The sequence below is a fragment of the Cygnus atratus genome, chromosome 8 (genome assembly GCF_013377495.2).
Source record: "Cygnus atratus isolate AKBS03 ecotype Queensland, Australia chromosome 8, CAtr_DNAZoo_HiC_assembly, whole genome shotgun sequence".
NCBI lineage: Eukaryota > Metazoa > Chordata > Aves > Anseriformes > Anatidae > Cygnus > Cygnus atratus.
The window spans coordinates 30,328,233-30,343,754 of NC_066369.1; the positions used below are offsets into that span (position 1 = coordinate 30,328,233).

Genomic DNA, 15,522 nt, shown 5'->3' on the forward strand with positions numbered 1-15,522 from the left:
TATTTTTGAAAATGGCATTCAGGTGCCTTTAAAAGTATTACTTAAAAATTTCCTGTTATTTGTACTTCATTTGTAAGTCTTCAGCTGTTTAAACAGATTAGCACTTGATCCCCAGAAAAGCAATCTTGGAGCATGTACAAGCTTGCTGTAATATGTAAGTAAAATGGAAATCTACAAGCATCTAACACTCTATGGAACTCACTCCCCAGCATTTCATGGTAGATCTGAAAACTTACGGTATTAATCATAAGAGAAATACAAAGGATTTTTCAATAGGATTCTAAATAAACATTTCAATTAAATATTTTAAGTTAGTAGCAGCCTTTTTTTTTTTTTAATAATACATTGTCAGACCACACATGCAAGTAAAATAAATTAATAAAATACTTTGAGTACACTGAACTGTTTCAAGGATATTGATATACAGCAAGCAACCTTGTGCTAAATTTATTCAGGAAACAAAATTTGAATAAACCAGAAGAATGATTTGCATTTTAGCATGTATTAAATAGATTCTATTAAATGATGATACATTAGAGGTAAATTAAATAGTACAATCACTTCAACACAAAGGGATATTTAATTTTCAAGGACATAAAAATCTATGCAGTAATAATTCATACTTCAACTAATAAATAATAGCTGGTAACTACTTCATATGCTTTTATTCCTGTACAAAATGAGGAAAGAGATACAAATTTAAAATGGTGTTCTTGGAAAATCAACTTCACTAATATGAAAAAAAAAAAAGCTACTAAGTTCTGTTTTTTTGGGAGTGTGTTTTCTGTATTTCCAGGTCAAGTCTTCCTGGTTTCTAGAATTTTTTTTGCTTCCCTATTCCTTTAAACTCAAATGTTGTATATAAGATTTTATTTTTATTTCAATTCCTATATTAAATGTAGATTAAAAATAACTGAAGCAGTGTAAACCAGACCCGTAGGCTTGTCAGACTTGCTCTCGTTTTCAGAAATCTAACCAATGAACTTTCCACTTTGGACTGCAATTCTGCGAACCTGCATAAAAAAATAAAATAAAACAATTTCAATTAGTCACAACACAATTTACTGAAAAATCAGTGTTTACAATGTTTCCCAGAATTTCTTAACATCCTACCCAGGATGGATGAAGATAAACCATGAACTATGCAATCTGGTGGTGTCATATAAACACCAAATACAGCTTGCTTTTTGTAAGGAATTATATAGGAAATACTAAAAATATGTATCCTAAATTTAAGGACAGAAACTCAGGTTCAGCTATCAGGTTTTTCTTATGATCACACAGGATGGCAACAGTAAAACAGGATTTTAACTCATTTATTCCCAAGAACAGGAATTTTATCAACAGCTCAAGCTCCCCAGGCCCATGGGCTCCAAGATCGTACACCACTGCTTGTAACCATAGGAAACACAAAAAGTTAATAGTGAGCTCCACGGGGACAAAATAGCACGAGGTCATTTTTCCAGCTTTGTTGTGCTATCTCCTCTTTCACACCACAAATATATTTTACTACCAGTGTAAAGATGGCCAGCTTTCAGAGACGAATGATTTTTATAATAAAAATTAAAATAAAATACTGTCAGATTAGATCTAAAAGGCAGACTTTAATGCATGGTTAAGGATTTGCACTGAATATGTATTGAAAAAAGTCCTATAATAAAGGTTTAGGCTCGTTTCTCTTGGAAGCATGCAAACATGTAAATTAAACGAAGGCAACAGAAATCATCTATCTGCTGATTCTTTCCACAGAAAGGAGAATCACACTCATAAGAAATCCCAAAGACAGTACTTCGGTACTTAGAAAGACAACTACAGTATGAGAAAATAAAAGTATCATCGTTGCATTTCAACACGACAACAGAAGGCTATACTATGCAGAGAAGAAAATGCTAATGTCAGTGTATTGTACAATGTATTCTCCACCTGCAAAAATAAAGCGAATGGAAGTTCACATAAATATTGCTGTGTGGGTGTTAGTTTATAAACGTGTTTTTCTGACATGTCACTAACTACTAATCTTCCAAAAGTCTCGTATTTAAAAAAAAAAAGCATACTGAGTTATTGAATGCAAACATTTACATGTCAAGGGAGACACTGATTACTCAAATTGTTCCGCAGGTTCAAGGTTCCTATCACTATGAAATGTGCCTGTAAGTACTGATTGAGAGATTTGCTGTATCACCAAAAAAAGACAGAAAACAACCCACAACCAAACCAAACCAAACACCCCTTTTCATCAGAGTTTACAGCTTTCCACCGATATAACTGTAAGATGTAATTTTTTACTATTTAGCATACCATCCAGACAATTCTACTGTCTGTCAAGCTCCATCACTAAGAAGGTACCATTTGATGATGAGGGAATTTCTACCTAATGGTGGGGAAGTGTCCATTACACACACACACACAAAAAAGAGAGAGACACATCAAAAGTTCATCTGCAATAATCAAACGGAAGAGCTACAACTTCAAGTATCAGAAACATAATAATTAGTTGACCGAATGTCACTAATATTAATTGTTAGTAAAAACATACATATGAATTAGAGTATCTAGCCCCAACAGAATTTTCATCTGGGACACCATGTACAACTTCAGTGTCCCATGGTTACTGGCCCTTTATCTTCGGCAGTTAATGCTTCCAAAAATAAGGTAAAGAATGTATACTTTCAGAAGAGTCTGGAAAGGCAAAGCATATCTTCACTTAGGTACCTTAATTATGATACCTCATTATGTAGTACTACGGGTGTATAACTGGTAGAGTGTCATATGCCCCACACTACCGGTGAGAGCCAGAACTGGCTGGACAGTTGTACTGCAAACCCTGCATAAATTTGTACCTGTAACTAAGCCTGCCATTCGATGCCTTCAAATACCCAATCCTGAGGAACTGCAAGTATTAAAAAAATAATCACTATTAATTTAATTCTTTATGAAATATTAATCTCTCTTAAGTAAAAATCACGGCACTGCATCCACAAAGCACTTAACACGCTTACGCATGCTTCTCTGCTTCAGGCTGCCCTCTTCTGGATAATCTGCTTTCCAAATTGTTCTGCTTAGTTCCATCTCCTGGGAGGTCTACAAGGAAAGAAACCATGATAAAAACAAAACACAGTATTTGAAGCACGTGAAGAAGGTGTTAATATGAACCTTGACTGCTGAATGATCTCTTAGCTAGAGAAAAACACTCACTTATGAGGCAGGGCAGATTCCCTTGTAATGAAACACCCTAACTATAATTTATTCTGTCATAATTTGACCTCTCATCAGTTCACGTGACATTTATATTTGTGAAAAGCTTGGCATTATCATATTAATAACTGGAAGTTTGTATAATTTTGACACAGTGTCTGCGTTCTACATGTTTTTTTTTATCCTATTAGCTGCCTAAATACAACATATTAGCACAGAGCTTTACCATGAAAACACTGTAATGACCGAGCAATGAAACCTCCATTTCCCTTTAATAAGTGCTTGGTTCCCAGCTCCATCTTGTAAACAACTACAAGGAGACAGTGCAAATTATTTCCAAAGGCTCTGACATACTATACTGACAATATAATACTCTAACTTGTCGTATGATGGGGCATGATAAATCATATGCCAGTTGCCATTATTCTGCATGTCGAGCCATATTTCTATATTTCAGTGCGCCAATACCTTGAGTAGTTGCATGTTTTGTGAGGTAACAGAATAGGTTATTACCATAAAAGTCCATTCCTATGGATTTGTTAGCAAAACCTTGACTCACAAGTGGTGTAAGGGAAACAAACTGTCCTCCTGTCATTGTAGGCTGGGCATTGTGAAATGACCAGGTTCCAGTGTGTCTACCACAGAGTGCTCTCCCACAGGGGGTGGACAGGCAGGATGCTCTCGGTGAAGCAGACAAGATGAAGAAAGGCAGAGCAGCAACAAAATAACACCTTTAGCTCGCTGGCTGCTGGCTGAAGTGGCTCAATAACCTCATTGTGTGTAACACACAAGATACGCAATGTATCCCTGATCACAACAGGCTTTCTGAACTTCCATCTATTTAAACAACTTATCACTACTTACACAACTCAGACAGAAACCTCATTAGAACAAAACAGACTAAACCTTTGTATTGTGTATCAATTTCCATTGCTTTCAAAGTCAGTACCTTAGCTTGTCAGTTCTGCTTGCCTTCCAGCTAGCACATCAGAAGGGTGATATTCTTGCAGAAAGAGTACTGCATCCCTTTTAACTAATTCTTGAAAAATAGTGTATCCTGTCACAATTCATAGGATCTCACGGCACAAAAGTCTTTGGTGAGTCTACTGAAAGTAGTGAGGCCATAACTACTCACAGTACCGTGCTTCACACAGCCCGTATGGTCACCTTTCAAGACCTCAGGTGTTGTACCTATCTATGCTCCACCTAAAAAGAGGTCACATCTGAAGAGATTATTTTTGATTGTGGCTGAAGTCAAAAACATCATATAATGTGAGTTTTTAGAAACTCCCACCTTAAGAATTCCCCCCAAGAATCACTCTCATTTTCTGTTGCAATGTACAATTTCACTTCTTTGAGCACAGTTTTATCCTCCTTTGTAACAGATTACTTTTGGATCTGACAGTCATTAAGGAGAGAACAGTGGAGGTGTACATATATACATATGAAGGGGCAGAGGCATAACTGATGCATTCATTTTTTTTTTTTTTTTGTCTTCTGGTAACAGTGTTCCTCTTAAAAAGGAGATCGTTAACACATTCAATGATTAGTGACTTTGAACTGCCTACCAGTCAGTCAGCTTTAGTTCACTGTACTTGTAGCCAAACAGTTGGACAACAAGAAAGATTTTTGTTTGTCTAGTGCCAAAGAAGTTCACGACAAGGTGTTTTCAGAGTTTACATCTGTCCCTACAACAGATATGTAAGGTCTTTACTGTGGCCTTACCAAATGCATTCATCCCAGAACAGACACTCGAGAATGAGATACTTTTGATGTTTTACTTCAATCTCTCTCCTTTCTGACATCAGACTGAAAGAGAGGCCACACTAAGAATAAAACATTTTGATTTCTTCTAGCTAGATCTAAATTATTACACAGAAGTATCAGCACACAGGGATAGATTAAGTTTTAATTTTAATATTTTGTAAAACATTTAGAAATACCTCAGAATGACAAGCTGCTATAAAGTTCAAGCTGTTTCGCCACAGTAGCTAAAGGTTAAGACCCCAAAAGATTTCATGTTAAATTTAAGTACATTTATTTAAATCAGCCATCAGTTATCAAACAGATACCACTTTTAGGTTAGTACTATGGAATGACAGAATCCTGGATTGATTTAAATATAAGTAAATTGATTGGGATGGTTCCTGTCTTCTCACAAAATAAATGTTACTTTTGAACAATCTGAGCATTCTGTAGGGATTTAGTTTTCTTTGAGGCACTCTTCCACACTGTTATTCAAAAATAAGCCAAGTAATTTCCTTCTGCCTCCAGTGAGATGGATTCATAGAACTTTGTATACTTTATACAATGCAAAATAAGTTTTTGTTTGTTTTATAGCTAATGGCATTATTTTGTAATAAAAATTAATTCTGTTGTTTTCTTACCCACTGGTCACAGAAAAATAGAATACAGATTATACACTAACACCTCACCTACAGGTAATATCCATTATCTGTTAAAACACTACAACACTTAAAATCAAAGTGTCTTCTCAGAAGGAGAAGAGAAATGGTGGACTTAAAAGGACAACTTGAAGCTGGGATATAAGAAGTCTGTTCCACCAGCTGGTAGCTATATGAATATGGGGGCAAAGATGGCTAGTACTACATTACTGAATAATTATCCATCTAAATGTCAGCTCTGATCATGTGATGGGTCTTTTTATAGGCAAAATGAATGTTCCCTTATGTCCATATTTAATAATAGTATGGAAATGCAGTACATGTTCACCTTTCCCATTGACATCCTAGTAGATAGGCATTTTAGTACAAGCCGTTTTGCTCCCTTTTTTCTTTTACCTAAGTGATAAGACATGTAATAAAAATGCTGAGCTACTGAAAAAAGTTTTAAAACATGTAATAGATTTAAACATCCGTGTACTACCATGTGTTGTGTCACAGAAGGACACCCGACTAAAATAAAGGAAAGTCATTAAAGCAGATAAATACAAACACAGAGGAATATTCAAGAGAAAATATTTAATGATCCATAGTATTTTTAATTTTGTATCTCACTGCTACCATCATAAAAAAATTTAAAAACTTTTTGCAAAGCTAAGTATTAAAAAGGATAACATAGAAAGGGGACATAGATTATTCTAATCTGATTCTTCCCTCAGGATACAAGCAATCCTAATTCAGTGATCATCAGCTACTAGCTTTAACATGCAGTCGCTTTGCTGGAATCCCATTACTTACTATTCCATTCTGGGTAAGAATGTAGGATGCCATGTCAAGACAAAACAATTAACTGAAGTGTGGAAAAATAACTGACTCTTCTGTGACATGCCAGATGCCAGTATGGGCATATCAACTGATCGCACTAACAGCCAGATCTCCGATGGGATGGAGAATACCTCTTGGCAACTCTCCTCATTGAAAGGTTTCTTTGTACAGGATATAGAAAGTTATATTTGTCACAAGGGAGAAAAAAAAAGGACACACAGACTCTTCACATAATCCAGGAAATATCAGTTCACAGTTTGTGAAGGCAAGGGTATTCTAAAATATAGGTCCTATCTGAAGACACCCGGCTTACACAACTAGTTGAGAGATGCTATCATTCACCATGAGAGTGGAGAGAAATTAGTCTAATTATTCCTCCAAAGGCTTCTTGGAATGTCGATGGCTCAAAGTCATTTTTGTACTAGTTCTGGGGGTGGGGCAAATGCCCAATTTAAAAGCTGACGGAGAAGAACCTCTACTCTGGGGAGAACAGAAATCAGCAGTCAACCTGGTAGGAAAGCTGTGAACCTTCCAATTGGCAGTGAATGCTCATGAAAAACTCAACTGACATTAATTAAAACTGTCTGACAAACAGATAAGGAAGATTTAAAGACAGGTCATAAGGAATAATTGCAGCACGATAAAGAATTGGTATATACCTATTTCTGTTTAGTTTTCTAGCATGACTACTAATTAGGAGAAAAAATAAATTAATGAAAAAACACCACACAAGGCGTGTAACTCTGCATAGCTATATTCCCACCAAAACACTTGCATGCTTTGTTACTCTGCTATTTTTATTAAGGAAAAGGGATGTAATGATCACAGATTGTAATACCTTCCACTCGCAGGATATTCTAGTAATTCTCATTTTTAGTTTGGCCAGTTTTGACAGAATTCCAACATTCCTTTCCAAAAAATAAAAATCTATTATTTGTGTGTGCGTGTGTGAAGAAAATCCACTTTTGCAGATCCTCATGAGAGCATATGGTGCAATAGCTAGCACAAAAATCTGCAGACATCCAGATAAATTTCAAACAGTGGTTATTCTATCCTGCTCAGAATGTTTCTACTCATCATAATTCATGAATGTTAGTGAGGCCTCAATTACTGCACATAAATTCCAAAATATATGGGGCATAAAAAGCTCTTTAACCCAACAAAAAGGCAGAACAAGAACTGATGGCTGAAAATTAAAGCCAGACAAATTCAAAATCAGACAGAAGATTTTTTATTTTTAAGATAGTGATGGAACTGAACAAGGAACATGTTAACAAGGGAAGTGATGGATTATTATTATTATTGTTGTTGTTATTATTGTTGTTTTTTAAAATCATTTGAAGTTTTTGGATTGAGACAACCATCTTTATAGGAGTTACAATGCAGGGAAACAAAAGCTCTTGGGCTTTATCTGGGGAAAATGACAAGCCTCTTTGTATTATTTTTTTTAATACAATAAGTCATAATAGCTGAGTTAGTGATTCCTCTACACTTAAAATCCACAACTTATATAAGCATACAAGCAGGTTAGTCTACCAAAAATACACTTCTTGAGCAGTCATAGTTTGCATCAAAAACTGACTGCATGAGTGGACACGTCCTAAAATGAACGGGAAATAACAAATAATGGTATATTTTCTGAGAGCTAATGACATTCAACGTTATGTTAACTTAATTAAACACTGCCTTACTCTGAAAAACAATGGTACAAAAGTTACATAAAAGAAGGCAAAGAAGAATAGTTAGACTAATTCAGCTTCTTTTTTAGCTTTGATCTGATAACATCTACATAACTTTCAATATTCATAGAGGAAGACTCAGAACTGAGAAATGCAGTATGTGTGCATGGATGCATTCATTTATTTTTCTGGCATGAACAGCTAAACCTGCCCCTCTACCCCAAACTGGGAAGTACATAAGCTTTAAGACAAAAAAAGAATTCAAACATGAGACATAAATTACTAAATCAAGCCAATAACCAGAAAAACGTTGCAATAAGAAAGACAAAATGTTCAACTAACCATTTGATAGGCCATTTCTGAGATCTTGTGCGTTATGACTTGTGGGAGATGAAAATGGACTTATCTGGCATGTTCCCGTTGTCGGTGAGTACGAGTTTAGATTCTTCTTTTTGGTCAAAGGTGTTGCTTCAGATGGCTGAGATGTAATAAAAGACAAAGAATCTGGATCAACATTGGCTGAAGATATAGGGGCATCTGCGTCCATCTGAACCCACAATAGTTACAAACTTTCCCTCTGCAAAGCCAATGCATTCCAGCCTCTACCCTTCTTATCAGCAGAGTTGCATACTGCATCCCAAATCAGCCAAAGCCTTTCTGAAAATTTACTATCAGGTGAAAGATTTTTTTTCTAAGTAATTCCAAACTTTACTCCCATTTATGGGAAGCACATAATACATGCACAAACATTAGTGTTACTCAAAACTCTATAATCCAGGAAGAATCCAAGCCCACGGAAAAGGCTGTATTTCATTGCTGAGTAATTTAATAAAAGAAAATATTAATGTTTATAGAATTAAATTGTTACAGTGTTATAACAAGGAAACTCCCTTTAAAAAGTATATGCTTACAGGTGAAATAAATAGTAGACAACGAACATGAGTTGTACCTATAAGCATAACAGGCAGCTATGTAACCCTCAGAAGTTTTCTTCTCAGTTCCAGCCAGCTGTTAGTTTAAGTGTCCTAAAGCACAATACTCAATTTTTCACACCTACATAGACCTGCACTCTATCGTTATGAGTGTTTTTATTACAACTTCTACTATGTTCTTGGCTTCACCAAAATTCCAGAATGAGCTCCAGAAGTCAATGTACCAAACTCGTATTAAAGCTTCCTGATCTTTTCACCTCTCATTTGAAAGCATTTCCTGTGCCACTTGTACCACCACCCATGTTCACACTCATTTTATTTCACAGACTGATATTGGTTCAAAGTATAATTTCTGCAATTATACTTTAAAACAGTGACAATACATTTAATTCTAATTCAAGTGAAGATGTAATACTGATTCATGGAACAGCCTTCTATCTCCAGTGCTGCTAGCTATTCTATTTCTATTTCTTTTACACAAAGCTGCAGTTTTGATGCCTTTCTTCCCTTACTCTCCCCCTTGAGCGGTTATCCTTAATTTAGAACCTAACAGTGTTAGTATTGGTCATCAGTATTATGACTTACACTGTATTTCAAAGGATATAATTTGCTGCCCACTTACCTAGCTTTCTTATACCACCTGGAAATCAATCTGTCTTGTTTTAGTCTTGAATACCCTAAATCATTCTGCATCAGCTGTTCATACTCTCTTTGCAGACTACTGGTATTTTAAACAGTACCTGATAGATATCATCAGTCTGTCAGCACTAACACTATGCCACGTTCACCCAGGTTTAAGAATTTTTTTTTTTTTTAATGAAATATTAATTACTGTAAAGTATTGATACCACTTTAGGCATTTGTCATAAATTTTCTTTTGTAACAGGGACAATCTGCAATCTGCTTACACTTTCAGGATATTTTTCCTGCTTAACACTGACCAGCAGTCACCTCAGCCACCATATTTCTGGATATGAATCCAATCTCCTTTGAGCAGCTACCTGGAAAAAAAAGTTACTGTAGTACTTAGAAGGACAGTATTTATTTGGTAGTAAGAACTTCTGTTCTAGATAGAAGGGTCCTAGTCCAGTTATGTGTGTATATATATATATATATATATATATATATATATATATAAAAAAATGGTAGCATACCAAAATTACAAAGTTTAAAAATACTTGATTCTGATCTGGTCAGTTTGGGCATACTTTGGGTAGTCTGACCAGCAGATGGAACGAGTTCCTCCTGAAGAACAGGAGAAGAACTGAAGAAATGGCAATGGAAGGGGCAGAGCTAAAAGAAATACTTCACACAAACCTTGTGTGTTTATTACCTTACATTCCTTTCTACCTTCAATTCTGTTATTTAATTACAGCACACTTTAAATCATCGGTACGTACCTGTTAGAGGCTTTGTATGAACTAAAAATCATCGTGTAAACCCACATTATTACTGAGATTCCAATAAAAGTTTTCATTATTCAGATGGGCTTTTGTTAAGCTTTATGCTGAACAAGGTTTCCTGAACGCAGGTAACCACCGAGCAACTCTTCCTTTTTATCTTATGGGGAGGGAGGCAGGGAAGGAATAGCTTTAAGGCATAAAAAGAATTGTGTGTAATTTCAGCTGGACCACTCATCTACAAAAACGTTACTACAACCCAAGAAACAGATGCAAAATTACAGTCACAGCTGCATTCTGAGCAGAACAAGTTGGGTAATGGTACACTAAGCTGCTAATTAAATTGCTAATGATTTTTTTTTAGTGCCATTGCAGTATTTTGCCATCTTTCTTTAAAGGAAGAAAAAATCTAGCAAGTTTTTAAAATTGCACATTTCTATTTTGCAAACTACCAGCGAGACCTCCAAGTATGTGCTGCATATAAACAAATCTCTTCAAAAGGACACAGATGTGGAGATTTATTGGGAGCTCATTTACTGACCAGCTATTTCCTCTTTATATACTTTTCCAAAATTTTCCTTCCCTTAAACACTGCCATCCTCACAAGCTTCTGTGCATTGGTGTCTGCAGCAACACCCACTGTTGGTAGAAGCAGATAATAAACTGACATATGTCATGACATGCTGGTACTGGGAGTATACTATAGCTGCATTTACAAAAAATAATAGCAACAGTACAATTTTATTTTTATTGTGATAACTGTGGTGAAATTTATTGCAGTGTTAGTACTTTATTGTTTCATTATGCCAGATTTGCTGAGGGAGGTAATTATATCCTTGTCATGAAAATGCCTTTAATGTTTTCATTTCAGTTTTGCAGTTTATAATATGCAGATTACAGCATTATCATAATTCCATATTGTTACATGTACAATTACATGGCAGAACATTTGCTTCCAGGATAACGGAGCTAATTTCTAATAAATGATTTCACCAAGGATCTTAACTCATTCAGCTCTTGGGTAAATAGGGAAGGCAATAAAAATATACATATTTCACCCATTATTTTCAGATGATTCATTCAGTTATACATTACTTAAAGCCAGGCAGTTCTATGACAAATAGAATACAACAGATTTTATACAAATATTTCCATCAGTAATTTTGTGCCTTCCTGAGATTTTTTTCTGGACAGCAACCAATCTGTAACATAAGCATAACTAAGGAAATACCATGTTTACATACAGGTATACGTGCATTTACACACAAACATATCCTAAATTATCCCATACCAAAAATACTTACATTATATTTTTTACCACCATCCAACTTCAGTGATCTCTTAGCTCTGCAAAATAAAAATATGGACAAATTTTATAATCATCTAGACACAAAGATTTCTGGTAGTAAGGTTTATAATCTGTTATTTTAAAGACATGTTTCTTTTTCATATGTTTCACTTTTTTTTTAATGCTGCACAAGAAAACTAATCTCATCTAAAACAAATACATTAACTGATTAAAATACTGTGCAACAAAAACATAGCTTGTTTAGAAGGATAAAGCATTTGCGTAGGAAAATCCAATTCTCCATTTTATACTAGAGATAAAAATTAAGACACTTAAGTGAAATTGCACAGAACACAAAATGTTCAGTTGTCTCTTTCTAAAAGACTATAAACAATGAAAAAACGCAAAAGCATTATTATTTACCTACCTTCTGAGCAAGGGTTGAAATTATTTTTCCATTAGTAGAAATAACACATCAGGCATTTAAAGCCCAGGTACAGCCAAGGTGAAAAAAGTAGTTCTTCCCATCATTTTAGCTCTTAACATGATTCAGTGCTACCAGACTATGACTTAACTGGGGAACAGATGCTCTATGTCTTTACAGGTCCCCAAACCATAAGAAACTATTTGCTAGTCTTCTTCACTATACTGATTCAGGAACATGCCAAGCTCTCTCTGCAAAATCTGCTCTGCTGAACTGGATGCCCAGCTGTTAATGGCAACGCTAGAAGAGGAAAGCTGAATATTTATAATACTTTATATCGTACAGCTGTCTTCTAAAGAGCAGTCATCAAAATTTTATTGAATGCAGACTAAAAGCTCAAAGGAAAGAAAGGTCAACATAAATTAAGACTATTTTTCCCAGAGACAACTGAAACTTTTAAAGTACATTCTTAAATCTTAACAACAGTTTAAAGCATTATATAAAACAATGAAGAAAAAAACCTAAAATCTTTATATGAACAGTCCCCAAGAAACATATATACTGTATCAAATTAAACAAGATTTGGAAAATACATCATATTTCAAGAACTTTGCACAATTTTCATCTCAGAAAAGAATGTTTTGTCTTGTAGGGAATTAAGATGACCTTATTCCAAATACATCCTCTTCTAATTTACAGTACTGCTCCAAACCTGATTAAAGTGTTGTAAAAATGGAAACGTGGAAAACATGTCTTTGAAGTGTAACTCAGGTAAAGGTTTTTAATGAATACTGGTTTACAATCATCTCTGTTACACACACACAAAGAAAGAAGTACTCTACCTTAAAAGAAGCCAAGTAAACACGCAACATTTAAATTAAAAAAAAGTGACTGAAATTCTTGCCAAAGGGCAGTCAAAGCTGTAAGGGTTTGATGGAATTCTTTACAATGTATTTCTTTTTTAAATAGCAATCCATATTGCTTAAGGAATGCAGACTCCATTACATCTTCCACCCCAGTGGCAGCAGGGAAACATCATATTTATTAATATATCTACTCCAAAAGGGTGCTCTAGGGGCCGATACATTTGCATGTTATACTACAGCCTGTGACGATGGAAGTTTTTATGATGGACTTCAAAAGATGCTGGAAGCCAAAGTAAAGGAGAATCGGGACTGAACATAGCTGTAGGATAAAGATAAATGAGAAATCGCATGAAAATTGCACTAAATTATAAACATTTAGAACATTTCTTAGAGAAAAAGTTGTGGATTGGTCAAGACCATGTTATTTAAAGTCTGTCAAATATTGTGTACGGCAATAGAGCTGTAGACAGCCCGATTTGCCCTCTGCTGGCCTGCAAAACCCCAGCAAACACCCTGAGCCACGGTGCTGATGAAGCAGCCTCACTCCAGACAAGCACTTCTATGCTGGGAGGAGCCGTATGGGTACGTGTTTGGCTTCAGGAGGTCAGCTTAGCCTTGCTCATCCCGGTCAGATTCTGTCCTACCCAGCAGTCGTTTTTGCTCATTGGCTTCCTTTTAGTAATTGTCCTTCTGTTTCTATAAGAAGAGAACTCAAAAATCGCTGGGCATTTGCCATTCACCCAAAACAAGTTAACATTTGTGCTCTTAGCCTACATGCACTCCTTGGCTAGGATCACCGAAACATGTTAGATGTCTGGATGAGTTTTGAACACCCAGTCAGACAAACCCTTTATTCTCAGATTTTTCAAAAAGATGAACAATTTTTTTATGTTCACATCTAACTCCAAACAAAATTCCCAGAGCATTTTAGGAAACACCATGGAGAAAGCGTACCAACTTTAGTTTGGTTTACCTTTTTTTATATGGGTGGAAAAGCCTTGCTATGGCTCTGGAGTAGAATCCAAAGCCAGAATGCGAAGAAGAGGCAGAAAGATGATGCATATGCGATTACAGTACACATTAACTTATTTATCTGAGTTTCCTACTCTTGAATTGGTTCAAAATTCCCTAACAAGGCTTATTTTACTTTCTGAACTATGCAGAGTATGACGACACGTGTTTATAGCTCGCTGTACACCCTGCAAGGATTATTTTACCCATAACATTTATCAGGTGTAAGAACTACGTATTACTGCTATAGCATATTGCTGACCTACCATTCTAGGCCATGTTGTCAGTTCCTCGCTAATATTCAGAGATTTTTGCTCACTCACATACTGTTTTGGTAAAATCACTAATCTGAGGTTAACTGCGAGTCTAGGTATGCAATTTAACTTTCTATAAAGAAATGGATTTCTTATTTTGTTTTTAACTCCACATATTCTTCTCTTTCTTTCCATCATAGTTCATTTATGAATGAATGTAATGGTAGCAGTCACAGACAGACTAGGATACAAAAAACTGTATTATGACTATATTCTTTCATTAAAAATACTCTGGGGATTATTGTAGCCCACTTTGAGGACATTTCATTTAGATTCCTCGTAAGTTTCTGCTTTTACTGGGGGAGAAAATAAAACACCTCCACGCTATTTCTGTGCTGCTCCCTCTCCAAAACTTGCCAACAAAACTGTATTGTTAATTGGGAAAGCAGAAAGAATGCATGATCATTATCTACATCGGTAGTAAAACGGTAGTTCAAGTCAGAAACAGACTTAAACGCTAGAAATCAAAGCTTGTGTATTGATCAATTTCTCTGTGTGACTATTCTATGATTACTTTAACTTCCAGCAGTCAACAGAAAGGCTGGCAGAAGCTGGAACCTATGCTAGATTTAACAAAACTCTTAACTTTTTAAGGAGCTGTGAAGCGGGACAGCACCCCAAACCCACACGCAGGCGGCGTGCTGGCGTCTCACGGCCTCACCGTACTGGGGTGGAAACCAGCAACATCCTGCATTTTTTTTTTCCTCCTAGTTGTTCTTCAGAAGGCCACGACTAGCAAAGCTCCACAAAACAGCACCAGACTCACAAGACGGACAGGGTTTATTCCAGACGGAGCCAACACGAAGAGACACAGCCCCGCGGAAAGAGAGCCCAGCGAGCCCCGCGCCCTCCCCACAGCAGGCAGAAGCTCCCTCGGCTCCCCCAGCAGCACAGAGCCCAGGTGCTGGATTCAGCACGACCCCCTCACAGCGACACCCCTGACACTTTGCCAGCCTCCCCACAAGGCCTCCCCCCGCAGGGGACCGAGCTCCCCTGCCCGAGCTGCCCCGTCAGGAGGCGAGGAGAGGAGAGGCGAGGCCGCCACCCCCCCCCCCGCTCCCGCTACCTACGACATGTGGGCGCCTCCAGCCGCCGCCTCTCGCAGCTCTCCCGCCCGAGCACCGCCGTGCAGCGGCCAAACGCCGCCGGCTGGAAACGGAGCCGGGAGGGCGGTGCGCGGCCCCGG

At 36.6% G+C, this 15,522-nt stretch overlaps 1 protein-coding gene across 1 annotated transcript in view; it reads right to left on the minus strand.

Annotated features, from left to right (window-relative positions):
• Window positions 1-15,513, minus strand: part of ITGB3BP (integrin subunit beta 3 binding protein) — a 29,256-nt gene extending 13,743 nt beyond the window's left edge. The window contains exons 1-5 of the mRNA XM_035564398.2: window positions 15,407-15,513; window positions 11,738-11,780; window positions 8,444-8,579; window positions 3,000-3,081; window positions 935-1,013 (exon numbers count right to left, since the gene is read on the minus strand). Of these exons, the coding sequence (XP_035420291.1) occupies window positions 935-1,013; window positions 3,000-3,081; window positions 8,444-8,579; window positions 11,738-11,780; window positions 15,407-15,411 (345 nt within the window). The 5' untranslated portion in view covers window positions 15,412-15,513. The remainder of the gene's footprint in view (window positions 1-934; window positions 1,014-2,999; window positions 3,082-8,443; window positions 8,580-11,737; window positions 11,781-15,406) is intronic.
• Between the last annotated feature and the right edge of the window lie 9 nt (window positions 15,514-15,522).